This window comes from Cydia amplana, chromosome 17 (assembly GCF_948474715.1).
Source record: "Cydia amplana chromosome 17, ilCydAmpl1.1, whole genome shotgun sequence".
Taxonomy (NCBI): Eukaryota; Metazoa; Arthropoda; class Insecta; order Lepidoptera; family Tortricidae; genus Cydia; species Cydia amplana.
This window is the reverse complement of record NC_086085.1, coordinates 9,332,572-9,351,928: the sequence shown is the minus strand read 5'-3', so window position 1 is coordinate 9,351,928 and position 19,357 is coordinate 9,332,572. Positions and strand designations below refer to the sequence as shown.

Genomic DNA, 19,357 nt, shown 5'->3' with positions numbered 1-19,357 from the left:
TTAAATATTATGCAACGAAATTATACCTACTACTCAATCACTGCGATTCTAAATGTATCTTGCCTTGTCGCGCTCTCTTTTCATCAGAGTATTGAGGACATTGATGTATAATAATAATATACTGTGTGTTAACATTTTAATGCCTATTTAAAAAGGAATAGGGGTATGACCAAATAGTTCGATTCTGTTTCTTTAATAACTATTATAACTAAGTATAATATTTACCTACGTTTAAGCTTTGGTTTAAGTAAGACATTTAGTTCCGAAAAGCTAATTAACTATGTCAATAGTATTTATTTATACACGTTAACCGAAATATTAAAACGAACTTGGTACTATTGAAAGTTCCGCAATCTGAGGCGCGTTGATGTCTTTTGTTCTGCAGCGGGTTCAACTCAGGTCAAGTACTTGGGTAATTAATACAGATTGATTTTGTTATGTCTGACCCTGAGTTAGGAGTGTTCCTTATGTTTTAATTTTGCTTTAAATTGGCTAGTGTTAGGTTAAGTTAGATAGGTATTAAATATAATTAATATAAATAAAAAATAATGTTCAAAAGTTTAGTGTGTACATACTAGAAAATTGTAAACAAAATCATTGTACAGATAATACAGACAGAGGCCCTCGGACGAACCCAAAACTCGAATAGTCTTGGTACCAATTTAGTTTGACTTGCACAGCTCTGATACCGGTATTGAGTGGACCTACAATTTTTCTGTACATGTAATTTGTGGGTCAATAACGAGACCTCTCGCTTTAGACAACGTAACGCCTTTTGTTTCACAACTCTACTCTTATTATAAGTCCACATAAAAAAATACAAAAAATGGTCGCGTTCAAACCGCTTCTTTCTCCTCAGTCCTCACATTTAAAGCCCCAACTATAGTTGTGCCGTTCGAGAACGTTGTCCGTTTTGTATGGGGAACGTTCTCGCTCGGGAATATTCCCATAATAAACGGAGAACATTCTCGTGAACGGCACAACTCTAGCCCCAATGCAATAATTGATTCGTTCAGTAAGTTCAAGTGGCTGGCGAAACTACTTTAATTGCCAGTAAGTAAGTTTTTGATTGCTAATCGTTGGATTTTATTTACGAAGGTTGATCATTAGAGTTTCAGTTTGTAATTGGTTTCGTCTATGGAGTTTAGTTTCTCTACACTCCATAGTTTCCTCTAGCTATAGCGGTTCGCCAAAAAACGCTGAAAATGGTGTTAAAGGTCTGAAAATCGGTACGATTGATCTTTAGGACATGGGAAACAATTTGACCCGAAGCACCAACAAATAAAAAAAAACGAGAGGAGTTATGACGTCATCTTTTTTTTGTATGGAATTTAAAAAAAAATTGTTTAGAAACCTATCGTGTAGGTATTAAACGAAAGGGCTTTCTGCGTATTGTATCGTTGTGTATTAGGATTAGATATGAGGATACATATTAGGTATAATTTGAGGTATATATTACAAAAAAATATTGAACGGTATTGTATCTGGAGAAGCCCAAACTTGGCGTGTTTTGAAAATTATTTTTATTATAATTAAAAAAAAAAAACTAAAATGTAGTGATGTGATATATTTTTGGAATCGGCTCAGAAAGCCCTTTCGTTTAAAACCACACACGATAGGTTTCTAAAAATTTTGTAGTGATACATGATGTTTCCAACTAAAACTAAGTAAGTACCTACATAAAATATCAGTCGAATCGGACAGATAGCAGTTTAAAGACCACCATACTTAGCGGTAATAATAACAAATAAAACTATTAGGATCTATAGGTATATTATTAAACCTGATGGAAAACATTCTCTAGGTATTTGTATTACAATAAACCTTATCTTTCACACATAAAGTTCTGCACGCATGTTGCAATGAATCATACCTAGTCCATAAAATTGATCGCCATTCGCCGCAAATAACACTGCGACCTATCTTATACTTCTAAATAATACCTAATGGTAATCTGTGTGTCGTCTGCTGGCGTTGTGAAACGTCGATTAGAGCTGGCCTACTTGGCGATGCGTTTTCGACGGCCTTGCAGATGCAGCTCCCAATCTCCGACTGCAATTTGGAGTTACACTTGATAACCTAACATAATCTGGCAACTCAGATGCGGGTAGTTTTTTTTACACGCTGTTTCATTTGGCTAACGTGTAGTTATTATTTGCTGCTATTACGAAATCCTCCTCCTCAATAATAATAATCTCCTCCTCAAAAATATCCTCACACTTGGACATCGATTGTTTCCGGTGACATTTTGGGTTTAGTGAGCCGTAGCCTGTGGACGTAAGTCCAGGGTGTCACATGAGCGCTACCTCTTTCAAACTCCTGTCTTAATTAAAGGCAAAAAGTTCATTTCCCGATCCAGCTCCAGGCCCGCCCGGGAATATAACTCGGGAAATATCTGCATTTTACAGCAGACCACAGCCATAAGTACACTGCTACCTATATATTACTCTGTATATAGTGTGGTGATGAAAAGGTAGGGCTCCGAGAGATCACAAAAATGCAGTGTGTTGACAGTGTGCAATGTGGTTTTTCACTTAACCTGTCAAAGACTTACCAAGGTACGAGTTGTGTATGGGTCGGCAACGCATTTAATTGTGTCACCAGTGGAGTTGCAAGCTATTAGCTTTCCACCTACTTTCTTAGTGTTCCGTACTTACCTCAAAAAGAAAAAATGGAACTTTGTTGTCAGTCCGTCTGTCTGTCAAGACCCTTTATCTCGGGAACGCGTGCAGGTATGTATCGAGTTGAAATTAAAACCATATTGATATACTCAGGTCCCTAGAGTCCCTTGAAGTTATGAAAAAATCAAACAGATCTAAAGGGGCCCACTGATTAACAGTCCGCCGGACGGTATCGGCCTGTCAGTTAGAACAAGAAGTTGACAGTTCCGAACAACTGACAGGCCGATACCGTCCGGCGGACTGTTAATCGGAGGGCCCCTTTAGTTAACGTAAAAAAAGATACGGCAGTTTATGCCACAAAAAACGTAAATTTCGACAGTCTCAAGAGAATCAAGTTATAAAATTTATACTTTTAGGTTAACGCTCTAAAACTATGAAATTTGGCTATTATAATATCGTCTTACACTACAAATACAGTGAAAAATCTAAAAATTATACACAACTTTGGGAACAAATCAAATTATGTTATTAAATATTTTGTTTTTTTTTCTTGAATATAAGTATATGACATCTATTTCAGTTTATAATCTAAAATGTATACATTAAAAAAATATAGTTAAAATTTGTACAGTCAAGTGTACGGAACCCTCGGTGGGTTATTATTTGAATTTGTTCAATGCCATTTTCGCAAAGAATTAAGCATGGAAGGATGGGCTTATACGAGTTACTGATTATGACTTATACATACTATTAGGGCTCATATCGGAAGACAAAAAGGGTAGCGCCTGAACTAAAATTTGCTTCATTCTTTCCAAGCGGTCCGAGGTTACTGGTACAAAAGTTATTTGTTTTCTCAAGGTATTTTTCCTTAATGTCTCAAATACCATTAATTTACCTAAGTGGTCTGATTCTAAATTGCTGATAATGTCGTTATTATTTTCATTCAAGTTGGGCATAAGTTTATCTTATATTAACCTTGCCAAACCTCAACATTTGTAAAAGTAGCTAACCCAAATAAGCAACAATAAGATTAAAAAAATAAACTAGAATAAGCTAATGGTATTCAAATTTGACTTGACTAACACAGTTCTAATTTTGCATCTGGTTAGCCTTGGAGTACCCGCAACACTGCCAGTGCCACGCCCAGCGAAGTTAGCGAAATTGGGCCCAATTAACTCTTATAGCTTGATTCAACATGACTAATGAATTGGTTTTATTTTAACCCCACGTTTCCCGCGTTAAGCTATAGGCTCGTGCTATCCTAACATGGGTTGGTGTTCTTCAGAAGAGAAATGATATTCATAAATTTGTTTATAGGTAGGCTTACCTACTTACCCAACGGTTTTTTTGCTAGGTTAGGTAATAGGTAGTGTATTAGGTTCTACTCCTAACTAAATAAAACACAGCCATACAGTAATTTAACTATATTAGTTATGTTATGAACAGAACTGCTGCCTCGACATTTACTGTTTGGTACCTAATCTGGGGGCACGGCCGTGCCCCCGCCAAGACGAGACAAAGGGCAAAAGGCAGTGCATATCTTTTCTCGGCACGTTTCGTCGTATGTTCGAACCCTCGTAGTTTCGGCTTGGATAATGCTAGAGAGCTGAAATAGGTATAGGTACTTACATCTTATGAGTAGGTAATAGGTATAGGGTACTGGCGGCGGCACTCAGTCTAGTAGAAAAGTCACGGTCATGGTCTATTTAGGGTTCCGTAACCAAAATGGCAACAACAGAGCCCTTATAGTTTCGTCACGTCTTTTGTCTTTTGTCACGACCATTCGAAAACTATAATCAATTAATATGTAAGTACTAATAGGTTTTAATGAAATGTTGAGTATGTGTATTTTGTGAGCCGCTAATTAGTTTAGATGTTAAACTAAAATAACTAACCAAAAATAAAGGCTTAGGAATGGAATGCGCTCCCGCCATCTGTATTCCCTGAGAAATATGACATCGGTCTCTTTAAAGCAAGAGTGAATAGGTACTGAACCGGCGAGCTCCATCTTAGGCTCTTAAGCTTAGGTGTGCCTAATATGGCCAATCGCTGATCAACATTTCTAGAACAGTGTTTTCATTAAGTAAATATTTTTAAAATTCAAAAAAGGGTACGAAAAGCTCCATTACGTATGCGTGTTCAAATACTCACGGTGCCGGTTTTTTTGTAGATCACTCTCTGAAGTCTCTGATAAGCATTAAATATATGGTCACTGGTTTATGTGTAGGTATATAATGTATATATATGCAATTGATACGATAGTAGGTATTTGCTGAAGACAAAAACTATGTATGTTCATGAATGCCGCGCGCGATATGCTGCATGAGCATGACCCGCGGCCGCGTGGCACACTTACTCTAGGCACAACATCCTAGGCTAGGGTGTCGGGTCAAATTATTCACCTGTCGGTTACAACTATAATTAGCCATTACGAGTACCGAGTACTCACTCACAGTGACATTAAACTAAGCAAACGATTATCATTCGTGCATGTATAGTCCTTCTTCACAGCATATTTAGAATTCAACTAATTAAATACTTACTTATGTAATTACACGGCTCTATGCGTGACAAAATTAGCAGAGTTTGGTTAGTTAATTAATCAAGCACATCCGGAATGCGGAGCTACGTTGTTGTAGGTTTTAATTATTCTGTCATCCACCAAAACCGGCTGCCAAAACGGGCTGGTTTACGCGTGTCGCAGTCCGGCAAAGAAGGAGTCGGATCTTTAACCTTGGGTACGCACGGGCAAGGAGGCCCGGGCGGTGGTTCACTGGGACTCTTGTGCACGCGCCCTCGGCAAAAGTATCCGAAGTCCGGCCGGTCAGCACACAGTTTATCTTTCATGCACTTATCGAACACGGCTTGCGTCTTTCGACATTGCGCAAAACTGTTATCTCCCGAGCTCTTGTTGATGCATTCAGCATATTGGTTGAATTCATTGCGGCATTCAGCTTTAATGGAACGGAAAACTTTAAGAGCGCAAAATGTTACACGTTTCCCGAGATCCACACAAGCGCGAGGGTCCTGGGTTTCTTGCCGACAAAGCATGAATTCGTTGTTGACATTTTCGCATAGTTTCCCGATGTAAGGGGCAGCGGACATCAGCGTGGGAGTGGACAGGTTGACTTCTTGCACGGTTAATGAATCACAATCTGGTAGTTCTACATCTGCAGTTATCACCATATTGATTTATTATGTACTATTATTAAAAATAAGACTATTTGCACCAACAACAGTGTGTCAGCTTTGATTGACATTCATGTCAAGGTGAATATTTTATTTGTAGTTTTAATCACGACTGAATAGGTTGCATGTGTGAAACCCATAAATCCGCTACTACAAAATTTTCCCATCACGATATTTTCACACTTCTGTAAGAATTTTGTTAGATTCGTCCGAAAGGTAATCCGACATCCGATTATTAATTTTATATGTTTTAGATATTTACCATGTAAATTTTAACACTCTATTTTTTTTATGTTTCCAGCGGCTGAAGCACAGTCGGTAATATGCCCCGCCGTACGCACAACCAGCGGTTGGCTGGACCTGTTCCCGCTGCCCTGCCGCAAGTCCTCAGAGTGCCGGACCGTCATGGGGCCCTCACACGTCTGCTGTAAGGGCTACTGCACAAAGGGCGTCGCGGCGCAGATCCGGTACGTGCTCGGCATAGCATAGACACACTCAATATTTTATGAAGACCGCAAGGTCACGACATATAGGCGCTCCTAAAGTATGCTATATAAACAGCATATTTTTATTTTTTATAAAAAATATAACAATCAATTTTATACAACAACACAATTTCTGCTTATATATTAGTAATTTACTTAAGTAGTAAACATGCACGAAACAAATGCGATTTAATCGGAGCGCCAATGTGTGCGGTGAGCGTTCTCTATCTATGTATATTTTCTGTGGTACTTTGTCTTCAAGCGTCGACTTATGTTGTATATCGTCGGGTGACAAGTAAAAGTCACTAACTAACACCATTGAAATTATTGGACAATAACCCGTGTTACAAGTGTAATAAAGTGCATTGTTAGGTACTTTAATTTTTTGATAGTACTTAATGGTGACTTTTACTTGTCACCCGACGATATGCACACGCACGAATGAATAGGTACTTCGACATGACTTAATGTAGGTATTAGTTTTCATTATTTTCTTACTATACACTTTGGTGCTTGCACGTGCGTAATGTCACGGTATAGAGTGCATGTGAATAAATAATGTCTTAATGCCGATTTTATGTCAAGCTTTAGATATCCAATTTAAGCGCCCTTTTGATGACCCCTTATTAGTTATCTAGAAAAACTACAATGCATTTTGTGGTCGAATAAGGAGCTTCAAGAACGTTGCGTCAAGTTGTTGAGCCCATGCACTGCGGCGCACTGCCACGCAATGTGCCTTCTACCTTTTTAGGGTTCCGTACCCAAAGGGTAAAAACGGGACCCTATTACTAAGACTCCGCTGTCCGTCCGTCCGTCCGTCTGTCACCAGGCTGTATCTCACGAACCGTGATAGCTAGACAGTTGAAATTTTCACATATGATGTATTTCTGTTGCAGCTATAACAACAAATACTAAAAACAGAATAAAATAAAGATTTAAGTGGGGCTCCCATACAACAAACATGATTTTTGACCGAAGTTAAGCAACGTCGGGCGGGGTCGTCAGTACTTGGATGGGTGACCGTTTTTTTGCTTGTTTTGCTCTATTTTTTGTTAATGGTGCGGAACCCTCCGTGCGCGAGTCCGACTCGCACTTGGCCGGTTTTTTTACATATGGGCGAATTACTTACATTTCTGTCTTTACTTATACAGCGTGTCATTGTAGTTGGATATTTTGAATAATAATCTGTTTTAATCGATCTGTGATCTGTTCTAAGAGCATGTGACATCGGGTTAATTTAATCAAACGGCCCGTATTGTTAATGTTATGGTCGGGCCGACATTTATATTGGCCGTGACATTTATTTATTACAAATCGCTGCAAACCTTGTGCAAAATTATCAAATTGCATTACGTTTTTCGCAACTTCAAAATTTAAATAACATACCTACACGTAAATCTGGGGGCACGGCAGTGCCCCCGCCAAGTCGAGCGCGAAGCAAACACTGCCGTACCATCCTTTACTGGAACCATTTCGCCGCATTTTCAGGCCCCTATTTGAGAACCTCTGGATAAGACCAGAACGCAGAAATTTTTGTCATCCAGTAAGCTATAATCACATACTTAATTAAAATCTAAAATTTCAAGTCTGTAGGTCATTTAGTTCCGGAGTTGAGCGAAAGCAAAGTTTCGCATTTATGACACTCACTCACTCACTCATGATCATCAGAAAAGAACTAGTACTTCCCATAAATTCAGAGAGCTGAAATTTGGTACAGAGTTAGGGTTTAATGGCCACATAAAGGGAAAACCTAAAAATATTGCAATATCAGTCACGTTTTAAAGATCTAAGAACTGCATAAGTAAGTTTGTAATCCCATATAAATATATGATATTACAAAGTTACTGTTGCAGTTCCTACAAATAGTAGGTAAAGTAAAGGTACACTACGATGTACGATGTGAGTATGAATGAAGATATGTTTAGTTATGATATGTGTATACATAGTATGGGTATGAGTACCCGAAAAGAAGGACTGCCTACAAAAAGAGATGAGATCCCATCAAAAACATTACATGTAATAAAAAGGTGCAAGTCTCGCAACGCTTTTACTACAAAAAAGTTTTGAGATGTAATGTGAAACCAAGTCGGTTATTTTAATCAGTTCCAGGGGGTGTTTAAAACCGTATCAATAAGATATCTTTAATTTGTAATACATATAATGACTTGGCAATCGCACATATATGTAATGCTTTACTCGTACCGTACTCGTAAATATGTGTAATGCTCAAACGTTATGTTCAATTAAAATTATTTTTAATAGGTGACGATGATCCTTTTGTCATTATGCAGCCGTGCGATGGCCAAGTCATTGTACGTATTACAAATTAAAGATATCTTATTGATACGGTTTTAAACACCCCCTGGAACTGATTAAAATAACCGACTTGGTTTCACATTACATCTCAAAACTTTTTTGTAGTAAAAGCGTTGCGAGACTTGCACCTTTTTACATGTAATGTTTTTGATGGGATTACCTTTTCGTAAAAGAGTCGTGAGTACCTAATTTATAACAATCCATTTACTTAACTGCATATATAACCAGTACCACACATTTTTTAATAACAATTTAAAGAGAAGGTGTCACGATATTTTTGAGTGTACTAGTTCTAACTACCACACAGATATTTTTGCAGTTGACTAACTGTAAGTTCACTACTATACGTAGGTTATTGTTAGGGAAACAATACCGAACATTTCAGTTACCAACCTTGACCTGTTTGGCCAAATCGAAATCAATACGATACGATCGCTCTAAGTATATTGATTTTGATCTAGTAGTAACATTAATTATTACGAACGCTGTACCTATTATATAACAATATTGCCAGTTAGTTCATAATTCAATGCACGATCACGATCAGTGAGGCATGAAGTTATCTCCTTAAGTTTTAATGACTGGTTTCTTTCCTTATGTTTCCTTAATTATGATATATATGTATGTATTTGATGCCTCCCTTCAGAATTACGTACCTACCTACTTAACAGTACAACATAAATGCAGCAATACCTGTGTCATTTTATTTCAATTGGCTGTATATTTTAACCCAATTTTACTATAATTTGAACGATACTTTTATCGTTTTCATCACAATGAAAAGTTACAAAACGTAAATCATTATCCAAAATCCATCACAATTGAAATGTTACCCATTTGCAGCGTTGGTTGCAAAACTTTTGTGACAATGAGCAATCTGTTCAGCGACACATTAGGACCAAGAGACAAGATACTTTCAAAGTGTAATCAACTCTCGCATCTTACGACACTAGCTTAACAAGATAACCAGTTAATTATAAAATACTATTTACCTGAAAGGATATGAACTGGCAGGTTGTCAGTTCCACCTCTTGACTAATTGAATGTCGCCATTAGTGATAGTAGTATACAAAGAGTAAAGTATAATATATTACATAGTATACCTGAAATAAAATTTAAATGATGACGTAACGTAACTAACGAAATACTGTCCCCTTATTACCAAATACGTACTTATAAGTCAAAAAGACAGATAAGTTAAGTCAAACCAAACCTCTCAAACGATGAACATCTAATTGAGGCTTGTAGATGAATACTGCCATTGGTAATTGTCTAATCTAATCCTATGTATGTTATTTATCTACGGGTACGTCATAGTGTAGTAGTTTCCTAAATGATAAAATCTTGTTTTACTAGTAGTTCGCCCCGAACTGAGAACTCGCGGTTAACCAAAAATTATATAGCGATTGACTTTGTTGCACCTACTTAGGTACTCGTATAGTGCGACATAAAATAATAGAAAATAAATGAGGGCGCCACTTTCTACGTACCTGTCACATTTTTGACGTAAAATGCTTACACATGACAACAATTTAGTATGGACATTTTTGAGTTCCATTTTATTTAATTTCTACTATTTTATGGCAATGGATCAAAGATCGCGTGGATTTATTGCAAGGTCTGTGGAGCCTTTAACTGATTGATTTAAGCAAAGATTAATATGTATATATAGTTGGCCAAGCAGATCTTGTCAGTAGAAAAAATGTAGGCGCGAAGGGATATGGTCTCATAGAAAATTTGAGTTTCGCGCCTTTTTCTACTGACAAGATTTGCTTTTTTGCATCAATTTTGAAGCGCCATTTACAAGTTTAGCGTTAAGTAATATAGATGGCGCTATTTTTTCGAATAAAGGGCTTCGTATACGGCTGTCCCTCCCCTGGATTTAAGTCACCACCATAGAGATTAAAATAAACTGTATCTGTGCTAAGCCGAAATATTTCTTGTCAAATGTCACATACATATATATTATGTTTATTCTATTTTATTTTTATCTTGCTAATTATTTCAAAATGGTAAATTTAAAAACGATATTATAAAAGTGTAAGTCGAGCACTTTCATTTGATACTAAACTCGACCATGTTTCTTGCAAAAAATTGACCAGAATAGCAAGACCCCTCACAAACAGCTTTTTGGCCTTCTAAGCTCTTCTAGCTCAATAACCTCTTGATCGGGCCTGCTCATAATTTAATGACTAAAATATAATGCCCTCGACTACACGTTTACCCAATTTCATTTAAATTAGAACAAATTTACTTAAGTTATTGAGTATCAAACTATCTTCTGACAGTTCAGCTTAAAAACATCGAAATGCCGAGACGTGCCGCTAGCCAGCCGCGTGTTCAAAGCCGAATGTAAGAACTTCGCTTCGCTTCGCTCGCTCGTTCGATTAATAGCTCCGTTTATTTATTCATTTAGATTCGACCGAAGTAAGTGAGTTTATAACGTCCAACAAGGGTGGAAATGCAGTCAGATTATTTCGCTCTTCTCTTTCTAATGTTTCATTACTTTCATTATGAAAAGTAAACTAATTCCACTGTGACGGCTTTAGTATTTATTAAAGTGGTGCAAGTCCTTTCAATGTTCCAATGACCTGGTAAAACTGGCGCTCATCTCAGTCCGCTATTACAGTCAGATTGATTGTAATAAAAAAACCGAACGCAGTCGCGGTAATATCTTTGTAATTTATACTAAAATCGTACACTGACAACGCACGTGCTTGCTCTTATTGCAAAGGCTTTCGTTGCTCCCTGAGCCGGCGGGCACTTGTCAAGCGTGTAAAACACGTTTATTACATCACTAGCTGTTGCCCGCGACTTCGTACGCGTGGATTTGTATATTGGTGGTTATTCTACATTAGCTTAGAACATTATGCAGCAAAATATTGCAGTAGGACGGTTAATCATTTGTTAATTATTAATATTATACAACGCATGAGACTTGTCTTTCACAACCTACGAAGTTTCTAGCCCCTAACTAAATAAAATTGTTCTCGACATAATCCCTCTCAACCTCTTTAGAAGATTTTCATGTCCTCTATTCAATAAAACCTACTACCTAACTACCTATTTACGAAGTTTGAAGTAAATAAAATTTGAACTTTTTAACCATTTTAGGGGATGAATTTTTAAAAACGCTGAAATGGCTTTTCTTGTATTCTAATAATATGCCTCTGTACAAAGATTCAAGCCCCGTTCTCACAAAAATGTTTGAACTCCATACAAACCACCACCTTGAGATATAAATTTTCAAAAACGCTGAAGTTATTTTTTTTCCGTTTTAAAATAATACCTTTTTATGAATTTTCAAGTTCCTAGCTTAAAATAAAATTTGAACTCCGTACAAACTTTCAACCCCTTTTTAAACCTGTTAGGGGATGAATTTTACAAAACGCTGAAATTACTTGTATTGTCTTCTAATAATATCCCCAAATACAAAGATTCAAGTCCCGCGCTCGAAAAAATGTTTGATATCCATACAAACTTTCAACCCTTTTTTCACCACCTTAGGGGATGAATTTTTAAAAACGCTGAAATTAGTTTTCTTGTATTTAAATTTAATATCTATTTGCAAAGTTTCAAGTTCCTAGCTTAAAATGAAATTTGCACCCCAAGACGAACTTTCATCCCCTTTTTAACCCCCTTAGGGGTTGAATTTCCAAAAAATGTCGCAATTACTTTATTTTGTGATCGGCTATTATGCCTTTCTAAGAAGTTTCAAAGCATTTGTAATGGATTCAAACTTTCAACCCCTTTTTAACCCTGTTAGGGGATGAATTTTACAAAACGCTGAAATAAATTTTCCTGTCTTTTAATAATATCCCCAAATACAAAGATTCAAGTCCCGCGCTCGAAAAAATGTTTGATATCCATACAAACTTTCAACCCCTTTTTCACCACCTTACGGGATGAATTTTCATAAACGCTGAAATTAGTTTTCTTGTATTTTAATAATATAATTTTTTCCGAAGTTTCAAGTACCTAGCATAAAATAAAATTTGAACCACATACAAACTTTCAACCCCTTTTTAACCCTGTTAGGGGATGAATTTTAAAAAACGCTGAAATTACTTTTCCTGTCTTTTAATAATATCCCCAAATACAAAGATACAAGTCCCGCGCTCGAAAAAATGTTTGATGTCCATACAAACTTTCAACCCTTTTTTCACCACCTTAGGGGATGAAATTTCAAAAACGCTGAAATTAGTTTTCTTGTATTTAAATTTAATATCTATTTGTAAAGTTTCAAGTTCCTAGCTTAAAATGAAATTTGCACCCCAAAACGAACTTTCATCCCCTTTTTAACCCCCTTAGGGGTTGAATTTCCAAAAACGTCGCAATTACTTTATTTTGTAATCGGCTACTATGCCTTTCTAAGAAGTTTCAAGGCATTTGTAATGGATTCATACTTTCAACCCCTTTTTAACCCTGTTAGGGTATGAATTTTCAAAAACGCTGAAATTACTTTTCCTGTCTTATAATAATATCCCCATATACAAAGTTTCAAGTCCCACACTCACAAAAATATTTGATCTCCATACAAACTTTCAACCCCTTTTTCACCACCTTGGGGGATGAATTTTCAAAAACGCTGAAATTAGTTTTCTTGTGTTTAAATTTAATATCTTTTTGCAAATTTACAAGTTCCTACCTAATATAAAATTTGCACTCAAGATGAACTTTCATCCCCTTTTTAACTCCCTTAGGGGTTGAATTTCCAAAAACGTTGCAATTACTTTATTTTGAAATCGGCTATTATGCCTTTCTAAGAAGTTTCAAAGCATTTGTTATGGATTCAAACTTTCAACTCCTTTTTAACCCTGTTAGGGGATGAATTTTACAAAACGCTGAAATTACTTTTCCTGTGTTTAAATAATATCCCCAAATACAAAGATTCAAGTCCCGCGTTCGAAAAAATGTTTGATATCCATACAAACTTTCAACCCCTTTTTCACCACCTTACGGGATGAATTTTCAAAAACGCTGAAATTAGTTTTCTTGTATTTTAATAATATATCTTTTTCCGAAGTTTCAAGTACCTAGCTTAAAATAAAATTTGAACCACATACAAACTTTCAACCCCTTTTTAACCCTGTTAGGGGATGAATTTTAAAAAACGCTGAAATTACTTTTCCTGTCTTTTAATAATATCCCCAAATACAAAGATTCAAGTCCCGCGCTCGAAAAAATGTTTGATGTCCATACAAACTTTCAACCCTTTTTTCACCACCTTAGGGGATGAAATTTCAAAAACGCTGAAATTAGTTTTCTTGTATTTAAATTTAATATCTATTTGTAAAGTTTCAAGTTCCTAGCTTAAAATGAAATTTGAACCCAAAAACGAACTTTCATCCCCTTTTTATCCCCCTTAGGGGTTGAATTTCCAAAAACGTCGCAATTACTTTATTTTGTAATCGGCTACTATGCCTTTCTAAGAAGTTTCAAGGCATTTGTAATGGATTCAAACTTTCAACCCCTTTTTAACCCTGTTAGGGGATGAATTTTCAAAAACGCTGAAATTACTTTTCCTGTCTTATAATAATATCCCTATATACAAAGTTTCAAGTCCCACACTCACAAAAATATTTGATCTCCATACAAACTTTCAACCCCTTTTTCACCACCTTGGGGGATGAATTTTCAAAAACGCTGAAATTAGTTTTCTTGTTTTTTAATATAATACATTTTTACAAAGTTTCAAATTCCTAGCTTAAAATAAAACTTGTACCCCATACAACCTTTCATCCCCTTTTTAACCCCCTTAGGGGTTGAATTTTTCAAAATCGCTTCTTATCTCTTGTACACTTTATAAATGCAACCTAGTGTGCGAATTTCAACTTTCTAGCTTTTGTAGTTTCGGCTCTGCGTTGATGAATCAGTCAGTCAGTCAGTCAGTCAGTGGGCTTAGCACGGTAGCAGTTATCACGCAATATGGTATAAAATATGTGAATAAAACGTTAGTTACCGACGATTTTATCATGCATACTATGGTAGCAGACGATATATGGAGTTATCCACATTTGACAGCGGTAGATGACAGAAGACAATTTGCATAACATGGGGGTTGGATAATTTGACATATTATCCCATTTTGACAGTTCAACTTAGTTAATTTTATCTAAGTGCTTCTTAGGTGACGATAAGCCTTGTCGTGAAAGCAAAACTAGTGAATAAACCTATTACAAATACAAATTACAGGTAAATATCCGTTTTTCTATGATTATATTGAGAGTTATTAGTTACAATGTTCCGCTTTATATAATATAGTCAATATTTTATTTGCAGGGAAGTCAAATTTTATTATTCCTACTCGCGGCTGCTGTTGAAGAAACAAAGCGTCGAAAAATCTCGTGCATAGCTTTAAGAAACGCTTGCAACCCGTTTGATATGTCAGACGAAGAGTTTCGGCATATTTACAGAGTGTAAGGAGTGTGCAGTGCATTTATGTGCCGAACTTAACGCAGAGTCTCAAAACGGTGATGGATTACCAAAACACCTTAAAGGTAAAGCTTAATAAAATTGTAGTGTTTCTTTAAAGTTAATATGTATTCCATGTAAGACAGGCGTCTCAATGACAATGCTACTAAACTCTTAAATACTATCTCATATTATAATTGTAAAAATTAGTATGTTAAGATATTCTGTTGCACAATCTTATACTTACTAACAGAGGTTACTTATTTAAGCCACTTTTTACCTCAACATTCATATCCTAACCTAAAGGGGAAAGTCTACTTACCTAGGTACAAATATTACATCTATGTTCTTATTTGTTTTAGGTTTTAACAGTATTAGCTGTAATACTGGTAGCTGATGGCAACTACCAACGCGGGACTAGTCAAGATGATGGCTTGTCCATTGGCCAGACTACTGTAAGTCAATACCTTTCTCGAGCAACTTGCACACAGAAGGTAAGTTCTCTTGAGCACTGTGTTAAGTACTTACTAGACATAAAAAACTGTGACGTTCCACTAGGCGTGTCTTAGTAACTTTTTTGAATAAGTATGAGTGTGGCTGTATTGTGCAATGAGATAGGTAACTATTGTTTGATAGTTATGTTAAGTAGTTACTGGGTCTAGGATACATACTGTTATTCTTCATATTCAATTATTCATTATGTGAAAAAAACTGACAATCACAATATAAATTCCTGAAAATCTACCATGTGTAATTTTAAGTGAAATTGTATATTGTGAGATAAATAAATCATATCATATCATATCATAATCTGGGAATGCATTTAAGGTTTAACTAAGGCATCCAGTTCTAGTTCTAATGTGCTGCATTGTTGACAAACATACTTAGTCATATTTTTATTAAAAAAAAAAAAAATACAGGCCTATTGCTTGATGACTAGCGGAATGCGCAGCAAGCAGCAACCTCGAGTCTAGGACAAAACTTAACTTTCATATTTTTGGTGTGCATCAGTAAGCGTTCATATTGCTCTTCACGAGACTCCAATGGATAATACATATATATAAAAACTAGCGGATAATATATATAAAAACCAATGGATATTATTCCCCGAAATGGTCGTTCCCGTCGATTAGTTACTAGTAGCTATATTTTGGGTGCAAATAGCCTGCACTCATGTGAAAATATTTCATTCATAGCTGCCACATGAACCTGCTGTTACTTATTTCCTTATTTTTCTTCCAGAAAACTTCTCGTGGATACAGGGGGAAATTAAGGAAGGCGCTCCCCGAGGACTTCCTAAGCATCATGCACAAAACCGGCTGTTGTTAAGAGCCCATCAACCTGCACACTAGCGCCACTGCTAAGTAATCGTGATTATTTCAATTTAACGAAATATATTTAAAAAAGGGGGCCGCTACGCATTGTATCTTGTATTAAAGTACCTTTTGAATACTCGTACATCAAACTAGTTTCTATGTTGCTGGATTCGTCAATCTATGCGTCCAAGTTAAAACGGCCGTTTTTGTTTTGAGTTTATAGATTGACGAATTCAGCAACATAGAAACTAGTTTGATATATTCACAAGGTACTTTAATACAAGATACAGTACGTAGCGGCCCCCCTTTTTTAAATATCTTTCGTTAAATTGAAATAATCATGATTATTTAGCAGTGGCGCTAGTGTGCACGTTGATGGGCTCTTGAGAATGTGCGCGTGCGAGCCAGCTTAATAAATACTTATTTCGCCTATAACCAACTATGTTTTACTATCACACAAATACCTACCTAATCTATTTACCTATTTTTCTATGGTCAATCTTCATACAAAACAGCATTCCCCGCATGTAGGTGTCGCTTATTCTTATTTTTCATTTTAGCGTACAAAATCTGTCACTGTTACTACTTATAGCTTCTAAACGTATTTAATCCGACTTTCATATATATACACTATAGTATAATTAAAGCATTTTAAGCACGTTCTTATTTAAAGACGCATCTAGTTAGTCTGTGGCGGTCAAAAGGTTAAATAAGAATATTCCTAAATGCTCTATTATGCTATAAGTCTACCTACTTTAGTAACTATAACTACGGTCAGACAGAGTTTAATACTCTAATAATTAATGTTAAATTTTAAAAAACTATGTTAAATCCATTAACAACAATGTCAATATTCTCGCGGCGTTGGCACTGTTGTCAGTCTTCTATGTTTACTAGGTAAGTTAAGAGCCCGTCAACATGCACACTAGCGCCACTGCTAAATAATCGTGATAATTTAAATTTAACGAAAGATTTTTTTAAAGGGGGCCGCTACGTATTGTATCTACATAGTATTAAAGTAACTTTTGAATACATCAAACTAGTTTTATGTTGCTGGATTCGCCGATCTATGAACTTAAAACAAAAACGGCCGTTTTAACTTTGGACGCATAGATTGAAGAATCCAGCAACATAAAAACTAGTTTGATGTATTCAAGAGGTACTTAAATGTGACGGAATCTATGAAAAGGGACCTTATTGTCGATGGCGCTTACGTCATTATTAAAGATGCTCCGATATAAATATAATGCCGCGCGATGTAAGCGCCATCGACAATAAGGTCCCTTTTCATAGATAATGCCCCAAATACAAAATACAGTACGTAGCGGCCCCCTTTTTTAAATACCTGACGTTAATTTGAAATAATCACGATTATTTAGCAGTGGCGCTAGTGTGCACGTTGATGGGCTCTTAACAATATCGGCTCTGTGCTGCTGGAGAGAATATTATAAATGGGTAAATAACACAACTATTGCCAAAAAGATAAACCAAGTTTATTTTCACATTAAATTATGGTATACAAACAAATCATTAATTGTCGTCCCCGGTGCGAAAGTGCCCATGATGCTAGCAACTTTTCAACGCTGGATTACTATGGGCAGCTTTTGCACCAGGAACGGCTCGGAGCGAGGGCCGTAATGTATAGGTATACATAGTAATGACCTGAAAAGGGAAAAAGTGTTTTGGTCTCAGACACACTCAGAGTACTCAGACAACGATATAACCGGAGAGTTAGCCACGGAAATAGGTACTTATGCAATTTATAGAGCAACGTAATCCCTCTAGTTAGTGTGCCATACTATCATTATTAATTAATCCGGTCGCCTGGCAGCAGTTCAGCGGTGGGTGTGAGAGTGGTTGGGCAACAACGGAGTTGTAAAATCAATTGAAGGTGTGCAATTTATAGAGCTCTGTGTTTGGTGTGATATTATAGCTAATTATGTATTTAATTCAAATATAACAATGCCAGGCGTTTTTGCTTTACGTATATAATCCACTCGTACTTTTCGCAATCGTACTTTTTGTACTCTGTCACAGAATAAATAATAGTACTACTCTGTTCGATTACGCCTAGGTATGTGTTAAGAAAAAGTAGAAGACATATACAACTATGCGTGAAGCAATTGTGAGTCAGGTGGAATTTGCTCATGGTCTTCCTGCAGGCGCTCAAGTGGTTTGTGTACTTTCATCACCTGACACTACTATTCCCCCAAATAAAACGCCTGGCATTGTTATATTTGAATTAAATATATAATTAGCTATGATATCATTTTACAACCCCTTTGTTGCCCATCCACTCACACACCCACCGCTGAACTGCTGCCATGCTGAATTAATTAATAATGATAGTATGGCCCACTAACTAGAGGGATTTCGTTGCTCTATAAATTGCATAAGTACCTATTTCCGTGGCTAGCTCTTAGACTAATATATATAATATACAAATACTTAAATACATAGAAAACATCCATGACTCGGGAACAAATATCTGTGCTCATCACACAAATTAATGCCCTTACCGGGATTCGAACCAGGACCGCGGCTTCACAGGCAGGGTGACTACCCATTAGACCAGACCGGTCGTCAAAACATATATATGTACTTACATAAGAGAATTTGGGACGTTAGCCGCGTACCCTGCCTCGTTTCCAGCCTTGGCCACCGGTGGACTTGATCACTTTATCTTTAGTGTATGACATATATTTCAATTTATAAGAACTGAAACAAACTACTAATGATGTCGTGGGGTAAACTATAAAAATACTAACGCGTTGGCCACATTGCGCGACTGGCTCCGGCTAAGGCAGGGAAGGCTAGATGGGAACGAAAGGTCCGATCGCTGTGTCTCGCTACAACCTATGGTTGTCGCCTTAGCCGAAGCCAGTCGAGCAATGTCATGGCCAAGCCGTAAGGCTAAAGGCTTCGTCACACAGGCGCGTTTTCCGGGCGGGGCGTTAGCGGGGCGCGCCGCTTTTACATATAAAACGCTCACGCCCCGCCCGGGAAACGCGCCTGT

At 36.7% G+C, this 19,357-nt stretch overlaps 2 protein-coding genes across 2 annotated transcripts in view; one reads left to right on the top strand and one right to left on the bottom strand.

The window, feature by feature from the left end:
- LOC134655927 (mucin-2) overlaps nucleotides 1–19,357 on the top strand; it is a 35,639-nt gene that overhangs the window by 2,677 nt on the left and 13,605 nt on the right. The window contains exon 2 of the mRNA XM_063511437.1: nucleotides 6,112–6,277. Within this exon, the coding sequence (XP_063367507.1) occupies nucleotides 6,112–6,277 (166 nt within the window). The remainder of the gene's footprint in view (nucleotides 1–6,111; nucleotides 6,278–19,357) is intronic.
- Nucleotides 5,236–5,877, bottom strand: LOC134655778 (NADH dehydrogenase [ubiquinone] 1 alpha subcomplex subunit 8-like). Its single transcript, XM_063511240.1, has one exon. The coding sequence runs from the start codon at nucleotides 5,805–5,807 to the stop codon at nucleotides 5,268–5,270; it is 540 nt and encodes a 179-aa protein (XP_063367310.1). The 5' UTR covers nucleotides 5,808–5,877; the 3' UTR covers nucleotides 5,236–5,267.